This window comes from Hyperolius riggenbachi, chromosome 9, assembly GCF_040937935.1.
Source record: "Hyperolius riggenbachi isolate aHypRig1 chromosome 9, aHypRig1.pri, whole genome shotgun sequence".
In the NCBI taxonomy this organism is placed as follows: Eukaryota; Metazoa; Chordata; class Amphibia; order Anura; family Hyperoliidae; genus Hyperolius; species Hyperolius riggenbachi.
In genome coordinates this window covers 275,471,638-275,490,226 of record NC_090654.1, presented here as the reverse complement: position 1 = coordinate 275,490,226, position 18,589 = coordinate 275,471,638, and the positions used below count along the sequence as shown (strand labels likewise).

Sequence of the window (18,589 nt, the reverse complement as noted above, 5' to 3'; positions counted from 1 at the left end):
GGATTTAAACAATGATGCTGGCCAGCTTCACTGCTCGCTACAGTTTTTTGGCAGTTGGACGGAGCAACTGCCATTCACTAATTGCTTTTGAAAATAAATAAATCCCTGAGAATCCCCCCAAGACGATATGGACTAGTCCAAAACCTGTCACTTCTGTCAGATTTCTACTACTTACTGTAAGTGACAGCAACATAGGAGAAAAGTAATTTATGGCTCATTTTACGCTGGGAAAATCTTGTTTCTTATTTGTTTATGTTTGCACATATTTTAAATTTTACAATTTTCTCCATAGTGCCACTTTAATGCAAAGGCATGAGTGTTACTAACCCTCCCTACTTCAGTTCCCTTCCCAGCCCCCCCCCCCCCCCCCCCCCCCCCTAAAAAGCACACACATTGCTCTCCTGATATCTATGTAGCAATGTTTGATAATGTTATGACTGTCCTTCTAGCTGGGCCAGGTCATGACAACCTCTTAATAAATGTGATCTATTTTACAGGCAGTATAAACAGAAAGCTCACAAAGATTTGTGTTGCTGTCAGAGAAGACCATTGCATAGGTAAGTAAGTAACCCAGTGGTAACATTGGGGTTAAGTTTCAAAAATTACCTGATTAATTATTTCTCATCTTATCTGGTAAATAATATAGTAAAAATAATATTAATGATAATTAAACTCTAAACTTGGTTTTCCATAATCTGGTTGTATTATTATAATATTTTATTTGTTTGTTGCTTAAATATCTATAAAGGTTCCGTACAGGTTAAGCTTAACCTTTTCGGGACCGGCCACCTACCCCCCCTTAAGGACCAGGCATTTTGCGCGCGCGTTTGGGGGGGTCAGGCGGCCGGATCCCGTCTGTGGCTGCCTGGATTTGTGTCCCCCCATGGTGGCCTGGGCCCCCCCTTCTGCCAGCAGCCTTCACTTACCTTCCAGGCTCCAGCGATGAGCCGCACGGGACCCTCTTCTCCAGCCGGCATCTCCGTTCTGTCTGATGATCAGTTCTGGGACCCGGCGCTGACGTCAGACGGAGCGGAGATGCCGGCCAGAGCGGAGGGGGGCGCCGATCGTCGCTGGAACGGCAGGGAGGTGAGTGGATCCTCTTCTTTCCCCCCTGCCATCACAGCTGTCAAGCTGATCACTACGAACCGACGGCGATCGTAGTGATCATGTGATCAGCAGCCATACGCGATGGCTGCTGATCACTCGGGGGAGATGTCGGCTGTCATATGACAGCTTAATCTCCCTTCTCGGGTGCGCACGATCGCATCGGGAGCGGAAACTGCGGGCCGGCGTAGATGCTACGCCGCATCAGGCTAGAACAGCCACAAGTGCGGCCTAGGATCTCATAGAGGCGGTCCCAAAAAGGTTAAAGGGGCCCATATGCAATTAGCCTTTTCTCCTGAGTTTACTCCTAAGTGATACTTTCAAACGTGTCAATAAATGCCTTTTAAGTTACCAGCAAGCAAGAAAATACTTAAAATAGTTTTGATAGTACTTTTCCACTTACTTTTTGGTACTTTTTCAATTGCAAAGTGCAGAAAAATTATTCTAAATAGAAGATGAAAAATTATCTCCTAGAAGAAAACTCGAGAAAGTTAATTGCATACGGGCCAAGGGTCCTTACTCAATTCCCCTTTCCTCCAGTCCTGAGTTTTCTGCTAGGTGATATTTTCACACCGTATAAATAAAATGCCTTTGAAGCCACCAGTAACCAAGAAAATACTTAAAATAATTTTGACAGTACTTTTTACCTACCTTTTATTTTCCGCCGTATAAGACGCACCCAGGTTTACAGGGCAAAATCCGTGTAAAAATGTATATACTAAACCTGGTGCATTCATGTTCCAGGAGCGTCTTGTACATGTTCTCCCCCAAATAGTGTCCTTCTGTGTCCCTTATGTGTCCTCCTGTGTCCCTTATGTGTCCTCTGGTGCCCCTTATGTGTCCTCCGGTGCCCCTTATGTGTCCTCTGGTGTCCCTTATGTGTCCTCCGGTGTGCCTTATGTGTCCTCTCGTGTCCCTTATGTGTCCTCCAGTGTTCCTTATGTGTCCTCTCGTGTCCCTTATGTGTCCTCCAGTGTCCCTTATGTGTCCTCCGGTGTCCCTTATGTGTCCCTTATGTGTCCTGCTGTGCCCCTTATGTGTCCTCCTGTGTCCCTTATGTGTCCTCCGGTGTCCCTTATGTGTCCTCCGGTGTCCCTTATGTGTCCTCCGGTGTCCCTTATGTGTCCTCCTGTGTCCCTTATGTGTCCTCTGGTGTCCCTTATGTGTCCTCTGGTGTGCCTTATGTGTCCTCTCGTGTCCCTTATGTGTCCTCCAGTGTCCCTTATGTGTCCTCTCGTGTCCCTTATGTGTCCTCCAGTGCCCCTTATGTGTCCTCCTGTGTCCTGTATGTGTCCTCCGGTGTCCCTTATGTGTCCTCTGGTGTCCCTTATGTGTCCTCCTGTGTCCCTTATGTGTCCTCTGGTGTCCCTTGTGTCCTCCTGTGTCCCTTATGTGTCCTCCTGTGTCCCTTATGTGTCCTCCTGTGTCCCTTATGTGTCCTCCTGTGTCCCTTATGTGTCCTCTGGTGTCCCTTATGTGTCCTCCTGTGTCCCTTATGTGTCCTCCGGTGTCCCTTATGTGTCCTCTGGTGTCCCTTATGTGTCCTCTGGTGTCCCTTATGTGTCCTCCTGTGTCCCTTATGTGTCCTCTGGTGTCCCTTATGTGTCCTCCGTGTGTCCCTTATGTGCCCTCTGGTGTCCCCCTTGATCGCGTCATCAGTACAAGACTTTCACTATAGCCTGCCGCAGGGGGGACTCATGTCTGCTATACCGGGGCACATGGACAAAAGTAAGCTGGGCTGCCCGATCACTTGTACAATTAAACGGGGGGGTCTGAGTGGAGATGCATGGAGGGAGAGCTAGGCACAAGGGGGAATCCCATGTATGCAGTCTCAGGGGGCATGTACTAGGTAAGCTGGGCTGCCCGATCACAGGCGGTGGGTGTTTGCAGATACACGGGGGAGAGAGGGCGAGGCACACAGTGGAGCAGCCACAAAGAGGCAGGAAATCTCCAATGTGGCGGGGGGTCGGTGGTTCGTATCGGCGGCCGTTTTGGAAGTTTCTACCCATTTTTGGGGGAGAAAAACTGGGTCTTATACGGAGGAAAATACGGTACTTTTTCCATTGCAGAATGCGGAAAAGTTATTTTAACCACTTTTTTATTTTTATTTTAACTACTTTGTCCTCCTTGACGTATAAAACCGTCAAGGAGGACAGGCGCGCTCCCTCATCCATGTCCTCATCCATGCCCTCATAATTTCCCGCCTTGACTACTGCAATGCCCTGCTGTCTGGTCTCCCCACTGCAGTCCATCATGAATGCAGCAGCCAGAATTATCCACTGCTCCCATCGCTCCACCATGGCGGATCCCCTCCTTGAATCCCTCCACTGGCTTCCTATCCAGTCCAGAATCAGATTCAAGATACTGTTTCTGCCCTACAAATCTGTCCACAAAACCTGTCCAACCTACATTTCCGATCTTACTCAGAGGTACACACCTAGCCGCTCACTCCGCTCTTCTAATGAACTTCGCCTAACCGCCCCCCGCATCACCCAGTCCCATGCACGCCTCCAGGACTTCTCAAAAGCTGCTCCAACACTATGGAACTCCCTACCTCCACCCATTAGGGCAGCCCCCTCCTTCAACATCTTCAAGAAAGCCCTCAAAACTCACCTTTTCACTCTGGCCTACTACCCCTCACAAGTGCTCTAAACCCACAGCTGAACTCTGGTCTCCTACCTCTCGTGTCCCTACCTCTCCCTTTAGATTGTAAGCCTTTGGGCAGGGTCCTCCTCCTTTCGTGTCCAACCTGATCATGCACCTCCATTACTGTAAACCCATGCTAGGCATCTGAGTGAACCTAACTTGCCTAATCTCCATGCTCCCCTCCAGTGACTGACTGTGAGAAAACGCGGAAAAGCCGCCGCAGATACTCAGAGTAGGGCGGCTGATTCCGCCTTCAACATGGCAGCTTGCGCGCAGGGACCTGCATTCACTGGCCTGACAGAACGCGGAGAAACCACCGCATGCCCAGAGAACAGGGCGGCGGATTCCGTGTCCGACGCGGCGGTTTGCACGCATAGGCCTCCCTCTATCAGTACTGCTGAATGTGGAGAAAACGCTGCACGTTCTGTCAGCGGTGCGGCGGATTCCGCATCCAATACAGCAGAGGCATTACAACACATGTCTGGTGTGGCTGGGACTGATAGTCCACACTGGTTCAGAAGGACGCGTGCGCGCGCGGAGAGGCAGAGCATTTATGACAGTCAGAGGGGTGTCAGCTGACCAGGCCGGTCAGCTGACAATTATTCCTGTTCTCATTGGTCCAGCACTTAGGGGAGGCGCAGGAGAGCGCTGGTGTATTATACTGGGTGCTGGTCATTTCTCTGGTGTCTGGCGTTGCGATCCCTACGTGGTAGCACTCAGAGCCTGTCAGTATCTGTGTTACTTTAGACCAGTTTCTTTGGTGTTGATGATCATGGAGCTCACACCTTAGTCTAGGAATTCTGTATTATTGTGTTATTATCTAGACCAGTTTCCAAGGTGTTGACGATCAAGGAATTTACACCTTAGTCTAGGAATTGTTGATTATTTGTTATGACCTTCTGCTTCCCTGACCATTCTTCTGATCTCTGATTTTGTACCTTTGTCATTCTGATACTCTGTTGCTGAACTCGGCTAGTCTCTAGATTCTGCATCTGCGTCCTGTCTCTGTACCTGATCTGTCTGTCTGTTGCCGACCTGGCCTGTCCGACCTCGAGAACTATCTTCCCTGTTTGGAGATAGTTCACAGACCTGTCAGTGACACTTCACCATTGGTGTCACTCACTCTCTGGTCCTTCCCACTCTCAGCTTGGCTCCGCCCCTTGGGGAGCATCAGGCCATTGGAAGGAATCTGTTCTCTGAGCAGTATCTCTTACTGTACCCCTTTTTACGGGGATCCTCCTCTAAGTATTACTGTTGTGTCAAACACTCATATTACTCAGGTGTCCAGAGGTTAGAGATATATCTGATTATCGGTGATACTGCAGATCATCAATAATCGGGTATATAGCTGCATTCTCGGTGATACTGCAGATCACCGGTAATCAGATCCTCTCTGTGTTACACCGATCGTTACAGAACGCCAGACCAAAAAACAAATGGATGCACACAGCCGTCTGGGCACACTTACCACTTCGGTGGAGAACATCAACCAAGTACTGGGTGGTCATCAGACTTTAATAGACGCATTGTCTGAATCCGTACGCACCCTCCAGACAGCTGTCGATGAAGTGCGATCCCCTCCTAGCACAGACATACGTATGCCTGTACCTGAAAAATTTTCTGGTCACAGATCTGACTTTCGAAATTTTAGGAGTAGAGTGTTGTCATACTTTGAGTTGAGACCTAGATCTTCAGGAACCATGGCCCAAAGGGTCACATTTATTAAAACTTTGTTGCCAGGCAATTCTCAGACCTGGGCATACAGTCTGCCCATCGGAGACTTAGCTTTAACCTCCGTAGATGAATTTTTTAAGGCTATGGCAGTAATTTACGTCGATCCAGACATTGCCTCGACTTCTGAGCGGAAGCTCAAGTTGTTGCGTCAAGGCAAAAGTCCGGTCGAGGAGTATGCTGCTGAATTCAGAAGGTGGTCAGTATCAGCCAGGTGGGACACCTATGCTCTGTTAGACTGTTTCTTATCAGGATTATCAGATGAGGTCTCAGACCTTATGTTAAGTCAGCCTGAACCCAAAACCGTCGATGAGGCCATTTCCTCGGCCATCAGGATTGATCGCAGATTACGCTATTAAAAGCAGACCCGGGGTAGGAACAGTGTTAAAATGGTGTCCTACGCTGCGCCTCCTGTGACTCCATCTCCTCCCGTCTCGCCTCCACCCGAGTCAATGCAGATTGGTCGGTCTAAACTGTCTCAAGTGGAGCGGAGACGCAGGATTTCTGAGCAATTGTGTCTTTATTGTGCAGAGGGGGGTCATAGAGTACGAAATTGCCCTAAAAAGTCGGGAAACGCTACTGCCTAGGAGTAGTTGGGGGTAATACCCTAGGCGTACAGCTTTTACCCCTAGAGGATAAGCGATTACTTCTTCCTTGTATGATTACATGGGAGGATAAATCTGAAGTCTCTGAGGCCTTCGTTGATTCAGGCTCAGCAGCTAATTTTATGGACTACAAATTTGCTTTGAAATTAGGTGTTCCGCTCACTCCGGTTAAACCACCCCTCCAGGTTACGGCAGTGGATGATTCACCACTGCAGCGTAACCATCCTCTGTCCCAGACACCAGAGGTGGAAGTCACTATAGGGGTGCTGCCTAGAGAGAAATTGCAGTTTTTTGTATTGCGCATGACAACCTCCACAGTCATCCTTGGCATGCCATGGCTACACCTTCACTCCCCTCAGATAAATTGGGTCAGCTAACCAGCTGGTCGGCCCACTGTTTTCGTCATTGTTTAGTGAAGGTGACCTTAGGCCAGACCAGGATTCATGTGGAGGGAGTTCCGTGAAAACTTAGCTAAGGGATTAATTCGCCCTTCCCGGTCCCCTGCCTTCGGCCATGCATTGATTACCGGGGACTGAATAAGATCACAGTCAAAAATCGTTACCCGTTACCTTTGATAGACGATTTATTCACCCAAGTCACCAATGCTAAGGTTTTTTCAAAATTGGATTTGAGGGGTGCATACAACCTGGTGCGGATCAGAGAGGGCGATGAATGGAAGACGGCCTTCAACACACCCGACGGGCATTACGAGTACCTGGTGATGCCCTTCGGGTTGTGTAACGCCCCGGCCGTCTTTCAGGAACTCATCAATGAAGTTTTCAGGGAGGTGTTGGGTAGATTTTTTTTAATATACCTGGATGATATATTAATCTTTTCAGACAACCTCTCTGAGCACAGGTCTCATGTCAAATTCATGCTGGACAGGCTTAGACAAAACAGACTTTATGCCAAATTGGAGAAATGCATTTTTGAGGTGACATCTGTCGCTTTTCTGGGTTATATAATTTCCACCTCGGGCCTTTCTATGGATCCCGCCAAAGTCTCTGCTGTCCTGGAATGGCCTCAGCCAGTAGGACTCAAATCCCTTCAGAGATTTTTAGGTTTTGCTAATTACTACAGAAGGTTCATAAAGGGGTACTCCACAGTTGTAGCACCCCTCACCAGTCTCACTAAGAAAGGGGCAGATACCAATCACTGGTCCCCCGAAGCCCTGGCTGCTTTCTCCACTTTGAAAGAACTGTTTTGCTCTGCACCCATTTTGAGGCACGTAGACACCTCCTATCCATTTATTGTAGAGGTTGACGCCTCTGAAGTTGGGGTAGGGGCTGTGCTGTCTCAACGCTCTGGGCTGCAGGGAAGGTTACACCCGTGTGCCTATTTTTCTCGGAGATTTTCACCGGCAGAGAAAAACTACGATATATAGGCAACAGGGAGCTCCTGGCCATTAAATTGGCCTTTGAGGAATGGCGTCATTGGCTAGAAGGGGCAGAACATACGATTACAGTTTACACTGATCACAAAAATTTGGAATACATTGAGGGGGCTAAGAGATTGAGTCCCCGACAGGCTCGGTGGTCACTGTTTTTCTCGAGATTTAGATTTGTAATTACGTATACTCCAGGGAGTAAAAACGTCAAGGCAGATGCCTTGTCCAGATGTTTTGAGCCGGAGACAGCACAGCCCTCAGACCCAGAGACCATTGTCCCACAGAGAGTAGTGCTGGGAGTCACAGAAACCTGGAAAGACTAGAAGGAGACGTTAAGTCCATTCCAGCAGGATGTCCCTGAGGGTAAGCCGGAAAGGGTTATGTTTATTCCACTGCCATTTCGCCTTCAGATTCTGCAATTGTTCCACTCGCACAAGAATGCTGGGCATCCAGGGGCTTCCAGAACACAAGACTTGGTTGCTAGGTGTGCTTGGTGGCCTTCGCTGGCAACTGACTGCAAGGAGTATGTTAGAGAGTGTGCAGTATGTGCCAAAAGCAAACCCTCCTGTCTGGCACCTGTGGGAACGTTGCAGCCTTTACCCACCCCGAGTGAACCATGGACCCATTTGTCCATGGATTTTGTAGATGAGCTTCCGAGATCTGAAGGCATGTCGGTCATTTGGGTGGTAGTCGACCGTTTCAGTAAAATGGCCCATTTTGTGCCCTTGAAAGGACTCCCCTCGGCCCAGGAGTTGGCCGATCTTTTCATCATCCACGTTTTCCGACTGCATGGCATTCCGGAAAACATAGTGTCAGATCGGGGAGTCCAATTTGTTTCTAGATTTTGGAGGGCATATTGTCATCAAATGGGCATGGAACTGTCATTTTCGTCGGGCTACCACCCACAGACTAATAGTCAGACGGAGAGGGTTAATCAGTCTTTGGAACAGTTTTTAAGGTGTTATGTTGCGGAGGTGCAAAATGATTGGGTCAAGTTCTTGCCATATGCAGAATTTGCGCACAATAATTTGAAAAGCTCTTCCTCTGGATTTTCCCCGTTTCAGGTGGTAACCGGAAAGTTGCCCAAGTTCTCCCCATTGCCAGTAGCTTCCACTCTGTTTCCAGATCTGGAGGCTTGGCAAAAGTCATTTAAAACCACTTGGGGAATTGTGAAAAATAATTTGGAGAAGGCTTTTCAAAGTCAGAAAGGTCAAGCTGACAAGAAACGATCCGTGGAGTGGAAGTTTCGACCAGGAGACCTGGTCTGGGTCTCCACACGTCATTTGACCCTGAAACAACCCTCGCCCAAGTTAGGTCCCAGGTTTGTGGGCCCTTTTTCTATAACCAGGAAGATAAACAATGTTACTTATGCCATTGATCTTCCTGCCAGCATGCGTGGTGTAAGATCTTTTCATGTGTCCCTGCTTAAACCAGCAGTCCATGTGGGTGCCACTCCTCCTCCTCCTGTGATGGTAGACAACCAACCTGAGTACGAAGTAGAAAAGATTTTAGACTCACGAGTAGTGCAGAACTCAGTACAGTATCTAGTGCACTGGAAGGGGTATGGTATCGAGGAGAGAACATGGGTACCTGAGTGTCGCATGCATGCGGACAAATTAAGAAGGGAATTCCACGCTCTATATCCTGAGAAACCGGGTAGGAGCTGTCCGAAGTCCACTTCTCAGGGGGGGGGGGGGTACTGTGAGAAAACGCGGAAAAGCCGCCGCAAGTACTCAGAGTAGGGCGGCTGATTCCGCCTTCAACATGGCAGCTTGCACGCAGGGACCTGCATTCACTGGCCTGACGGAACGCGGAGAAACCGCTGCATGCCCAGAGAACAGGTCCGACGCGGCGGTTTGCACGCATAGGCCTCACTCTCTCAGTACTGCTGAATGCGGAGAAAACGCTGCACGCTCTGTCAGCGGTGCGGCGGATTCCGCATCCAATACAGCAGAGGCATTACAACACATGTCTGGTGTGGCTGGGACTGATAGTCCACACTGGTTCAGAAGGACGCATGTGCGCGCGGAGAGGCAGAGCATTTATGACAGTCAGAGGGGTGTCAGCTGACCAGGGCGGTCAGCTGACAATTATTCCTGTTCTCATTGGTCCAGCACTTAGGGGAGGCACAGGAGAGCGCTGGTGTATATATACTGGGTGCTGGTCATTTCTCTGGTGTCTGGCGTTGCGATCACTTTGTGGTAGCACTCAGACCCTGTCGGTATCTGTGTTACTTTAGACCAGTTTCTTAGGTGTTGGTGATCACGGAGCTCACACCTTAGTCTAGGAATTCTGTATTATTGTGTTATTATCTAGACCAGTTTCCAAGGTGTTGACGATCAAGGAACTCACACCTTAGTCTAGGAATTGTTGATTATTTGTTATGACCTTCTGCTTCCCTGACCATTCTTCTGATCTCTGATTTTGTACCTTTGTCATTCTGATACTCTGTTGCTGAACTCGGCTAGTCTCTAGATTCTGCATCTGCGTCCTGTCTCTGTACCTGATCTGTCTGTCTGTCTGTTGCCGACCTGGCCTGTCCGACCTCGAGAACTATCTTCCCTGTTTGGAGATAGTTCACAGACCTGTCAGTGACACTTCACCATTGGTGTCACTCACTCTCTGGTCCTTCCCACTCTCAGCTTGGCTCCACCCCTTGGGGAGCATCAGGCCATTGGAAGGAATCTGTTCTCTGAGCAGTATCTCTTACTGTACCCCTTTTATGGGGATCCTCCTCTAAGTATTACTGTTGTGTCAAACACTCATATTACTCAGGTGTCCAGAGGTTAGAGATATATCTGATTATCGGTGATACTGCAGATCATCAATAATCGGGTATATATCTGCATTCTCGGTGATACTGCAGATCACCAGTAATCAGATCCTCTCTGTGTTACACCGATCGTTACACTGACTAAGCATTACCTTGTACTCATACTGTGCTGCATGATCTGATGTTTCTTGTATTCAGGTATTGTCATTTTGCTGTATGTCACACCTAAATATTGTATGTATCCCTATTTATTGTCCAGCGCTGCGTAATATGTTGGCGCTTTATAAATACAATAAATACAATAAATAAATGTATCGGGCTATGGTGCCCGATCACTGATTTCTCTCCCCCGCTGAAAAAGCGACAGCTTCTCTAGGAAGCTACGCTTTTTCTGAGACTATGTCCCTCTAAGCGTACATTGTACGCTTAGAGTGACGTCATGTAAACAAACCCGAGGTTGCCATCTTGTGGCCAAAGAGTAAAACTACATCTAAAAGTTAAAAAAAAAATTACATTACACACACTTTCCCCTAAATAAAACACTTTTTACTCCCCCCCCCCCTCCCAAAAATACCCACATAAAATGTTTCATTAAAAAAAAACAAAAAACATTACAATTTAAAAAAAACAAAACACATAAATATTTACCCAAGGGTTTAAATTATTTAAATATCTATGTAAAGATGAAATATATATATATATATATATATATATATATATATATATATTTTATAAGCTTGTAAATAGTGATGGATGCAAAATGGGAAAAATGCTCTTTTATTTCCAAATAAAATATTGTCGCCATACATTGTGATAGGGACATAATTTAAACGGTGAAATAACTGTGACAAATGGGCAATTACAATACGTGGGTTTTAATTATGGAGGCATGTATTATTTTAAAACTACAATGGCCGAAAACTGAGAAATAAAAAATTGTTTCCGTTTTTTTCTTATTCTTACTGTCAAAATGCATTTACAGTAAGGTAGCTCTTAGCAAAATGTACCCCCCAAAGAAAGCCTAATTAGTGGCGGAAAAAACAAGATATAGATCAGTTCATTGTGATAAGTAGTGATAAAGTTATAGGCGAATGAATGGGAGGTGAACATTGCTCGGATGCATAAAGTGAAAACGACTGAGGGCTTAAGTGGTTAAAGAAAAGATGAAAAATTGTCTCCTAGGAAAAACTTCAGAGGAAAAGTGAATTAAATAAGGGCCACAAGGAGTTAATTCAAGAGAAACATTTGTGAGTCAGCCTTATGGGTATGTAGGGTGGATAGACAGAAGACTGGAACACAATGCAAAAAAACAAACAAAAAAAAACCTGTTAGTCCGATAAAACTCCTCTGTTTGCTCAGTTTAGATTCAAGTTATTACAGAAACATTTTATTTTTTTTTGTAATTGCTTTTTTGTACAATTGTACTGCAAATAATGGGAAAAGTTTGTTGTTTCTGGTGCATAGTCCCTTTACTTCTTCTCCTTGCCACTCGCCTATGGATTTAATACAATATATTGCACACAAAAAAGAAAAAGGACAATGGTGTTGAAAAACCCAAAAGCTAACACCTAATTCTTTAAAAAAAATGTTTTGCTTAAAGCGGATCCGAGATGAAAAACTAACTATAACAATTAACTTGTCTATATATCTTATCTAAAGTTGAGATAGTTTACACAGCATATCTAGCTGCACATAGCTTCAATAGAATATGATTAATTATTCCTGTGATACAATGAGAGCGGCCATGTTCCGTTTGTCATCATTACACAGGTAATCTGCAACTGCATCTCCAGCCCTCATCTCACTCCCTCCTCCTCCTCCCTCCTCCCCCCTGCCTCTGAAATCAGTGACTACTAGCCGAAAACTGAAAAATAATGATTTTTTTCCCCATATTTTTTCCTATTTTCCCATTAACACATTTAGAATAAAATAATTCTTGACATAATGTCCCACCTAAAGAAAGCCTAATTGGTGGTGAGAAAAACAAGATATAGTTCATTTCATTGCGATAAGTAACGATAAAGTTATAGATGAATGGAAGGAGCGCTGATAGGGACCATCTGTATGTGCCTCAGACCTCGGAAAACATGTTGTATCGTGTGTTTAGGTACTAAAATCTGAGTTCCCACTGCCCAGGTCCACGGATGCATATAATTTTTTGGGCAGCACTATCAAACTGTGATACTACCAGTGAGTTGTCATGGTCCTTCTGTGCTGCCGAACTGACCGGCCGCTTTGACCTCCTGACTCAGTCGCTACTAAAGTCTGCGTTCACACTGCCCGGGTCCACTGACAACTTTGCTGTTATGTCATTGCTACTCGCTGCAACCTCCCCCCCTCCCTCCAAAAAAATTACAAAAACCTCTCTGAGTCTTTTTGGCATCAGCCACTCCTCCTCCTCCAGTGGTACCATCACTGCCAAGTGCCATTGGGACTCACCTTCACCTCTGTGATTGCTTGACGTGTATTTCCCTGTTTAAAACCACTTATTACCAATTAATAGCCCCATTTAAAGTGTTGATTTCACTTTAAAATCCATTTTCTCAAAAACAAAAAATTATTTTTGGAATTTTGTTTTGTTGAAGTTGTAGCCCCTTATCACCTTGATAATCCATGCAATTTGGGGGATTGTAGCATGTATGGGGGCTTTGGTATTAACGTTAAAAGAAAATCCGGATTCGGCCGTGGATCCGGCCGTGATTGCCTCATTCACGACCGAAAATCCGCGTCGTGGCGTGGATGCGTATAACAATACGGAACTAATCGTGCCGGAGGCGGGGTTTTTTTGGCAACGGCCGTGGTTGCCGAATTCGGGGATCGAGACATCCGAGCATCACTGCAATTTATTACATTATGCATATTTCTACAAAGGGGGGGGTCTAGGGGTGAGAGGGATAGGGAGAGATCTGTGTGAGAGTAAAGTTGGTGTAGTTGCAGTAAAATACCTGTAATATGTACAATTGTATTTACTATGGTTAAAACAAGTGTAAATATCGTTTTTTGTTATAGACAGTATTTTGCCATTTCATTTCCAATATCATTTGTTGTTATACACAGTATTTTGCCATGTCATTTCCATTTATCCAACATATCTAGCATTGATTTTCGTTTATAAGCTATTAACAAAAAATGTTTTAGATAGAAACTTATAATTTAGCAAAATTGGCCACTGCAGCTTTAAGGCCAAGCTGCAGGGCCGCACAACTCAGCACATAAGTGATCCCCCGCCCCTTTTCTCCCCACCAACAGAGCTCTCTGTTGGTGGGGTCTGATCGCTCCCCCATGTTTATTTTTTTTTAAATAAATATTATTGTTTGTTTTTTTTCTTGAAAAACCCCTGTTTCTTTAAATTTCTTCCCTCCCTTCCCTCCCTCCCTCCCCACAGCCGGCCAATTATGGCGATCGGCTGTCATAGGCTTCTGCCTATGAGAGCCGATCGCTCTCTTGTCCCCCATGGGGACAGCTGTGTCACACGGCTGTCCCCAGTGCAGCGCTGCACCTAGTAAATAGACGGCGTGATCGCCGTCTAACAGTCTCCCGAGCTGCAATAGCCGCTCGGAGACTGAAGGCGGGGCGGAGCTCCGCCCTCCGAGCATGAGATGCGCGCGCACCATGCGCGCGATCTCATGCAAAACAGAGCCCCAGGACTTTACGCCAATTGGCGTTAGGGGGTCCTGGGGCTGCCGCCGCGGCCACGCCTGCTGGCGTGACGCGGGCGGCAGAAGGTTAAAGGAAAACTGTAGTGAAAGGTATATGGAGGCTGCCATCTTTATTTCCTTTTAAGCAATACCAGTTGCCTGGCAGCCCTGCTGGTCTATTTGGCTGAAGATGTGTCTGAATCACACCAGAAACAAGCATGCAGCTAATCTTGTCAGATCTGTCAAAAATGTCAGAAACACCTGACCTGCTGCTAGTGTTGGGCGAACAGTGTTCGCCACTGTTCGGGTTCTGCAGAACATCACCCTGTTCGGGTGATGTTCGAGTTCGGCCGAACACCTGGTGGTGTTCGGCCAAACTGTTCGCGTTCGCCCGAACTGCCAAATTACTAGCCGAACAGGGCCCCTGTTCGGCCGAACAGGGCCCTGTTCGGCCGAATACGGCCCCCCTATGGGGTCGCAGGCATAAGGGGGGAGCATGCCCCGATCGCGGGGGGGTCGGAAATTCCCCCCACCCCCTCCGCTAGCGCTCCCCCCTCTGCCCGCTTCCCCATACAAAAGTTGCAAGAAGTACCTGTGTCCGGGTGGTAGTGGGTGGCTGCCTGGCTGGCAGTGGGCGGCACTATGCAGTGACTAAATGAGGAGGAGGAGTCCGGAGAGTGACGCGTTGAGGGAGGCCGGGCAGCGGGCGGTTCAGCAGTAGTACTGCTGAACCGCCCGCTGCCCGGCCTCCCTCAACGCGTCACTCTCCGGACTCCTCCTCCTCATTTAGTCACTGCATAGTGCCGCCCACTGCCAGCCAGACAGCCACCCACTACCACCCGGACACAGGTACTTCTTGCAACTTTTGTATGGGGAAGCGGGCAGAGGGGGGAGCGCTAGCGGAGGGGGTGGGGGGAATTTCCGACCCCCCCCGCGATCGGGGCATGCTCCCCCCTTATGCCTGCGACCCCATAGGGCCCCTACAAGCGGGATGTTCGGGGAGTTCGGGGTTCGGCCCGAACATGCCGAACATTGCGGCCATGTTCGGCGAACTTTCCCGAACCCGAACATCCAGGTGTTCGCCCAACACTACCTGCTGCATGCTTGTTCAGGGCCAATGGCTGAAAGTATTAGAGGCAGAGGATTAGCAGGACAGCCAGGCAACTGGTATTGCTTAAATGGAAACAAATATGGCAGCCTCCATATACCTCTCACTACAGTTCTCCTTTAAAAGGAAATAAACATGGCAGACTTCATATGCTTCTCACTTCAGGTTCCCTTTAAAGTGGACCTGAACTCTAGCACAAGACACAAGGAAAACAGGAAGAAATACACCCTGTGTGATTTTAGTGAGAAGAGCCTGTCTAATTCCCCCTCATCTGTAAGGAATCACAAGTGTAATTTGATCTCTTAGCTGTGTCAGCACAGAAAGTCAAGAGTCTCAGCAGACAAAGCTAATATGTAAACACAGGATGTTAACCCTTTGTCTGCTTCCACGAAAGCAAGGAGTAGACACATTGCAGATTTATTGCAGAAGTTCTATAAACTGTAACAAAGAATTTTTTTTTCTTTAAAGGAAACGTCAGGCAATCTATGTTACCCCCAGAACTACTTAACCGGGACTTCCTCAAGCCCCTTGCAGCCAACATGTCCCTCGTCACAGCTCCAATCCCAGCCGTTGGCCCAGGGTCCCCACTGGAGCAGAGGCCGATCTTGTAGTTCTGCGCCTGCGCAGAACACTCCAGCCCACGTGCGAGTGACTGACAGCGGCGCTTGCGCAGGCACAGTAGAGGACAACCACGTGTGGTCAGCCTCTTCACCAGCGGGGAACCCAGGCAGGCGGCTGGGAGTGGAGCTGCGATGAGGGACATGTTGGCTGCAAGAGGCTGGAGGAAGCCCCAGGTAAGTAGATCTGGGGGTAGCATAGATTACCTGATGCTTCCTTTAAAGGGAATGTCCAAGCAAAATAAAAAAATGAGTTTCACTTACCTGGGGCTTCTACCAGCCCCATGCAGCCATCCTGTGCTCTCGTAGTCACTCATCGGACCTCTGGTCCCCCGCTGGCAGCTTGCCGACCTCGGAGGTCGGCGGGACGCATTGCGTACATTTTTACGCATTCCCGCTAGTGCAGGAACATTAACACATACATTTTTACGCATTATTGGTTCAATGCGTAAAAATGTACGCATTGAACCAGTAACGCGTAAAAATGTATGTGTTAATGTTCCTGCACTAGCGGGAATGCGTAAAAATGTACGCAATGCGTCCCGCCGACCTCCGAGGTCGGCAAGCTGGCAGCGGGGGACTGGAGCAGCAGTGAGTGACTACGAGGGCACAGGATGGCTGCATGGGGCTGGTAGAAGCCCCAGGTAAGTGAAACTCATTTTTTTATTTTGCTTGAACCTTCCCTTTAAAGGTTATTATGCTGATGCTTATCTTTTAGAGCAGAGAGGAAGTTCTGAGTTCAGGTCTGGTTTAAGTTGTCTTGTTTTCAATCACCCCACCCTATCTAAAACTGAGATAAAACATTTGGCTGAAGTGTGACAAAGTCGGCATTCTGTTCTCTGCTGTGGAATGCTGGGATATGTGGTTGATCAGCTGCAAGTATTGTGGCCCCCACAGTGTAATGACGTTTGATGCTTTAGGATGATAGTCACCAACTTGATTTCTCCATTTTCCACAGTTGTGAGCCTGTAGAGGAAAGATGAAGACTCTTCTCCTTTTGGTAACCATCTGCTTGGCCTTTGCTGATGACGAAAGGCAGAAGACCTGTGTCCACGACAACGTGTCCAATGCCCTTATGGAATTCACACTGAGGTCATATAAAATACTTTCCTCTAAAACGGCATCATATAAACGACTTTCCCCCAAGACGGCAATACAAATACCAAACCTATTTTACTCGCCTATTACCGTCTATACCACTTTGGCCGAGCTGGCACTTGGGGCTCGGTCACTAACCCGAACGCACATTCTGGAAGGCATGTGCTTGGACCCAACTTTAACCGATACAGAGCTGCACGGGAAGTATAGTAAGCTACTTCGATCCCTAAATCGGGAGGAAAGTGACTTAAAAATTAAGTACGTCAACGAGCTCTTCATAACCAACTCTGCAAAAATTCAGCCAAAATATCAACAGAATGTCATGGACTACTACAATGCTACCATTCACAGCATCGACTTCAACGACCCCAAACGAGCAGAGGAGAAAATCAATACATATATCCAAAAGAAGTCAAAGGGCAGAATAGATAAACTGGTGAAAGACCTGTGTAATACAACAGTCATAGTTCCGATTGATTACGCCATGTTTGAAGGTAAGCCTATTTTACTTCCGACTAAATTCCAGTAATCTAGAAAAAGAAAAAAAAAAAGCATACACTGAACTTCCTCCTGGTTAATAGGCAAGCCTAATTTCTCAATCCCAATATAGACTTTACACTACCCCTAAACTATCTCTGGCCGCAGTGTTGAATGAGTCTAGTGCCCCAACAATGGTGCTGGTGGTCTTGTTGTTCTTAGCGAAGGAGATACAAAGGGAAACCTATAGCCCAATAGTGTAGTATATTATGGATGGATAGAACAAATATAGGCAACATTAAAGTCACAAACGAGGGTTACCACACAGGCAACCACTGTACAGGCAAGTGGGGAGATTAGACCTGACTAGTGATGAGCAGAAATTACGCCCATGTGTAATTAGGCACTGTAATACGCAATTACGCATCATAATCATAATGCGACATTTCGGGGGAATAGCGTAATGAAGTTTGTAGGTAATTGTTCCTATTCGCAATTACGCATGAATTTACGCGTAATTTCGTGCTGACTTTGGCAGTAAATCGCAAAGCCCCCATATATGCCATTGCTACCAAAATTGCTACATATGTCAAGAAAAATAGATACAAATTACAAAAAGAATTGTTCAAAAATACAAAAAAAATGGTTTTAAACTGTAATTTTTCTGGGTTTAAAAACCATTTTTCTTTGCATTTTTAAAATCGATTTTCTCAAAAACTACAAGATCTTTTTGAAAAACTATTTTTTTGTCTTATTCCCAATATGCTTCTTAACATACAGTATGTAGTAATTTTGGTAGCAATAGCATGTATGGGGGTTTTGCTACCGCCAAAGTCGGCATAAAATTACACATAAATTATGCATGCATAATTATGAATGATTATACAAAGTAAATTGAATTACGAATTTGTAATTACATGTATGCGTAATTGCGAAAAATTACTCCTAATTTTGCATAATCGTAATTTGCAAATTACGATCATCAATAGACCTGACCCCACTCAGATTAAAAAGTCGCTCTCTGTAGAAAGGGAATGGGGTTACACCCCACCACCAAGGGTGGACTAGACAGTAAACTGGAACAGGAACAGAGGCCCCAGGATAAAATGCATTAAAAACTGTTTAACCCCCCTGGCGGTATAATTCCTGCGGCTGCGCAGCCGCGGGAGGTTTTTTTTCGCCTTTTTTTTATTTTTTAGCATGTAGCTAGCCTAGCGCTAGCTACATGCTTCCCTCCTCCCCGCGGCATCCGCCCGTCACCTTCGATCGCCACCGGCGCCGCTTGCCCATAAGGAAATCCCGTTCTAAACGGAATTCCTTGAGGGCTTCCCCCGTCGCCATGGCGACGAATGGAGTGACGTCATCGACGTCACGGACGTCGTGACGTCACAGGGAGTCCCGATCC

The 18,589-nt window shown here is 46.8% G+C and overlaps 1 protein-coding gene across 1 annotated transcript in view; it reads left to right on the top strand.

Annotated features, from left to right (window-relative positions):
- Positions 1-22: 22 nt before the first annotated feature.
- LOC137533625 (alpha-1-antitrypsin-like protein GS55-MS) overlaps positions 23-18,589 on the top strand; it is a 72,758-nt gene continuing 54,191 nt past the window's right edge. Inside the window, exons 1-3 of the mRNA XM_068254968.1 lie at positions 23-176; positions 498-557; positions 16,568-17,201. Coding sequence (XP_068111069.1) covers positions 16,589-17,201 — 613 coding nt within the window. The 5' untranslated portion in view covers positions 23-176; positions 498-557; positions 16,568-16,588. The remainder of the gene's footprint in view (positions 177-497; positions 558-16,567; positions 17,202-18,589) is intronic.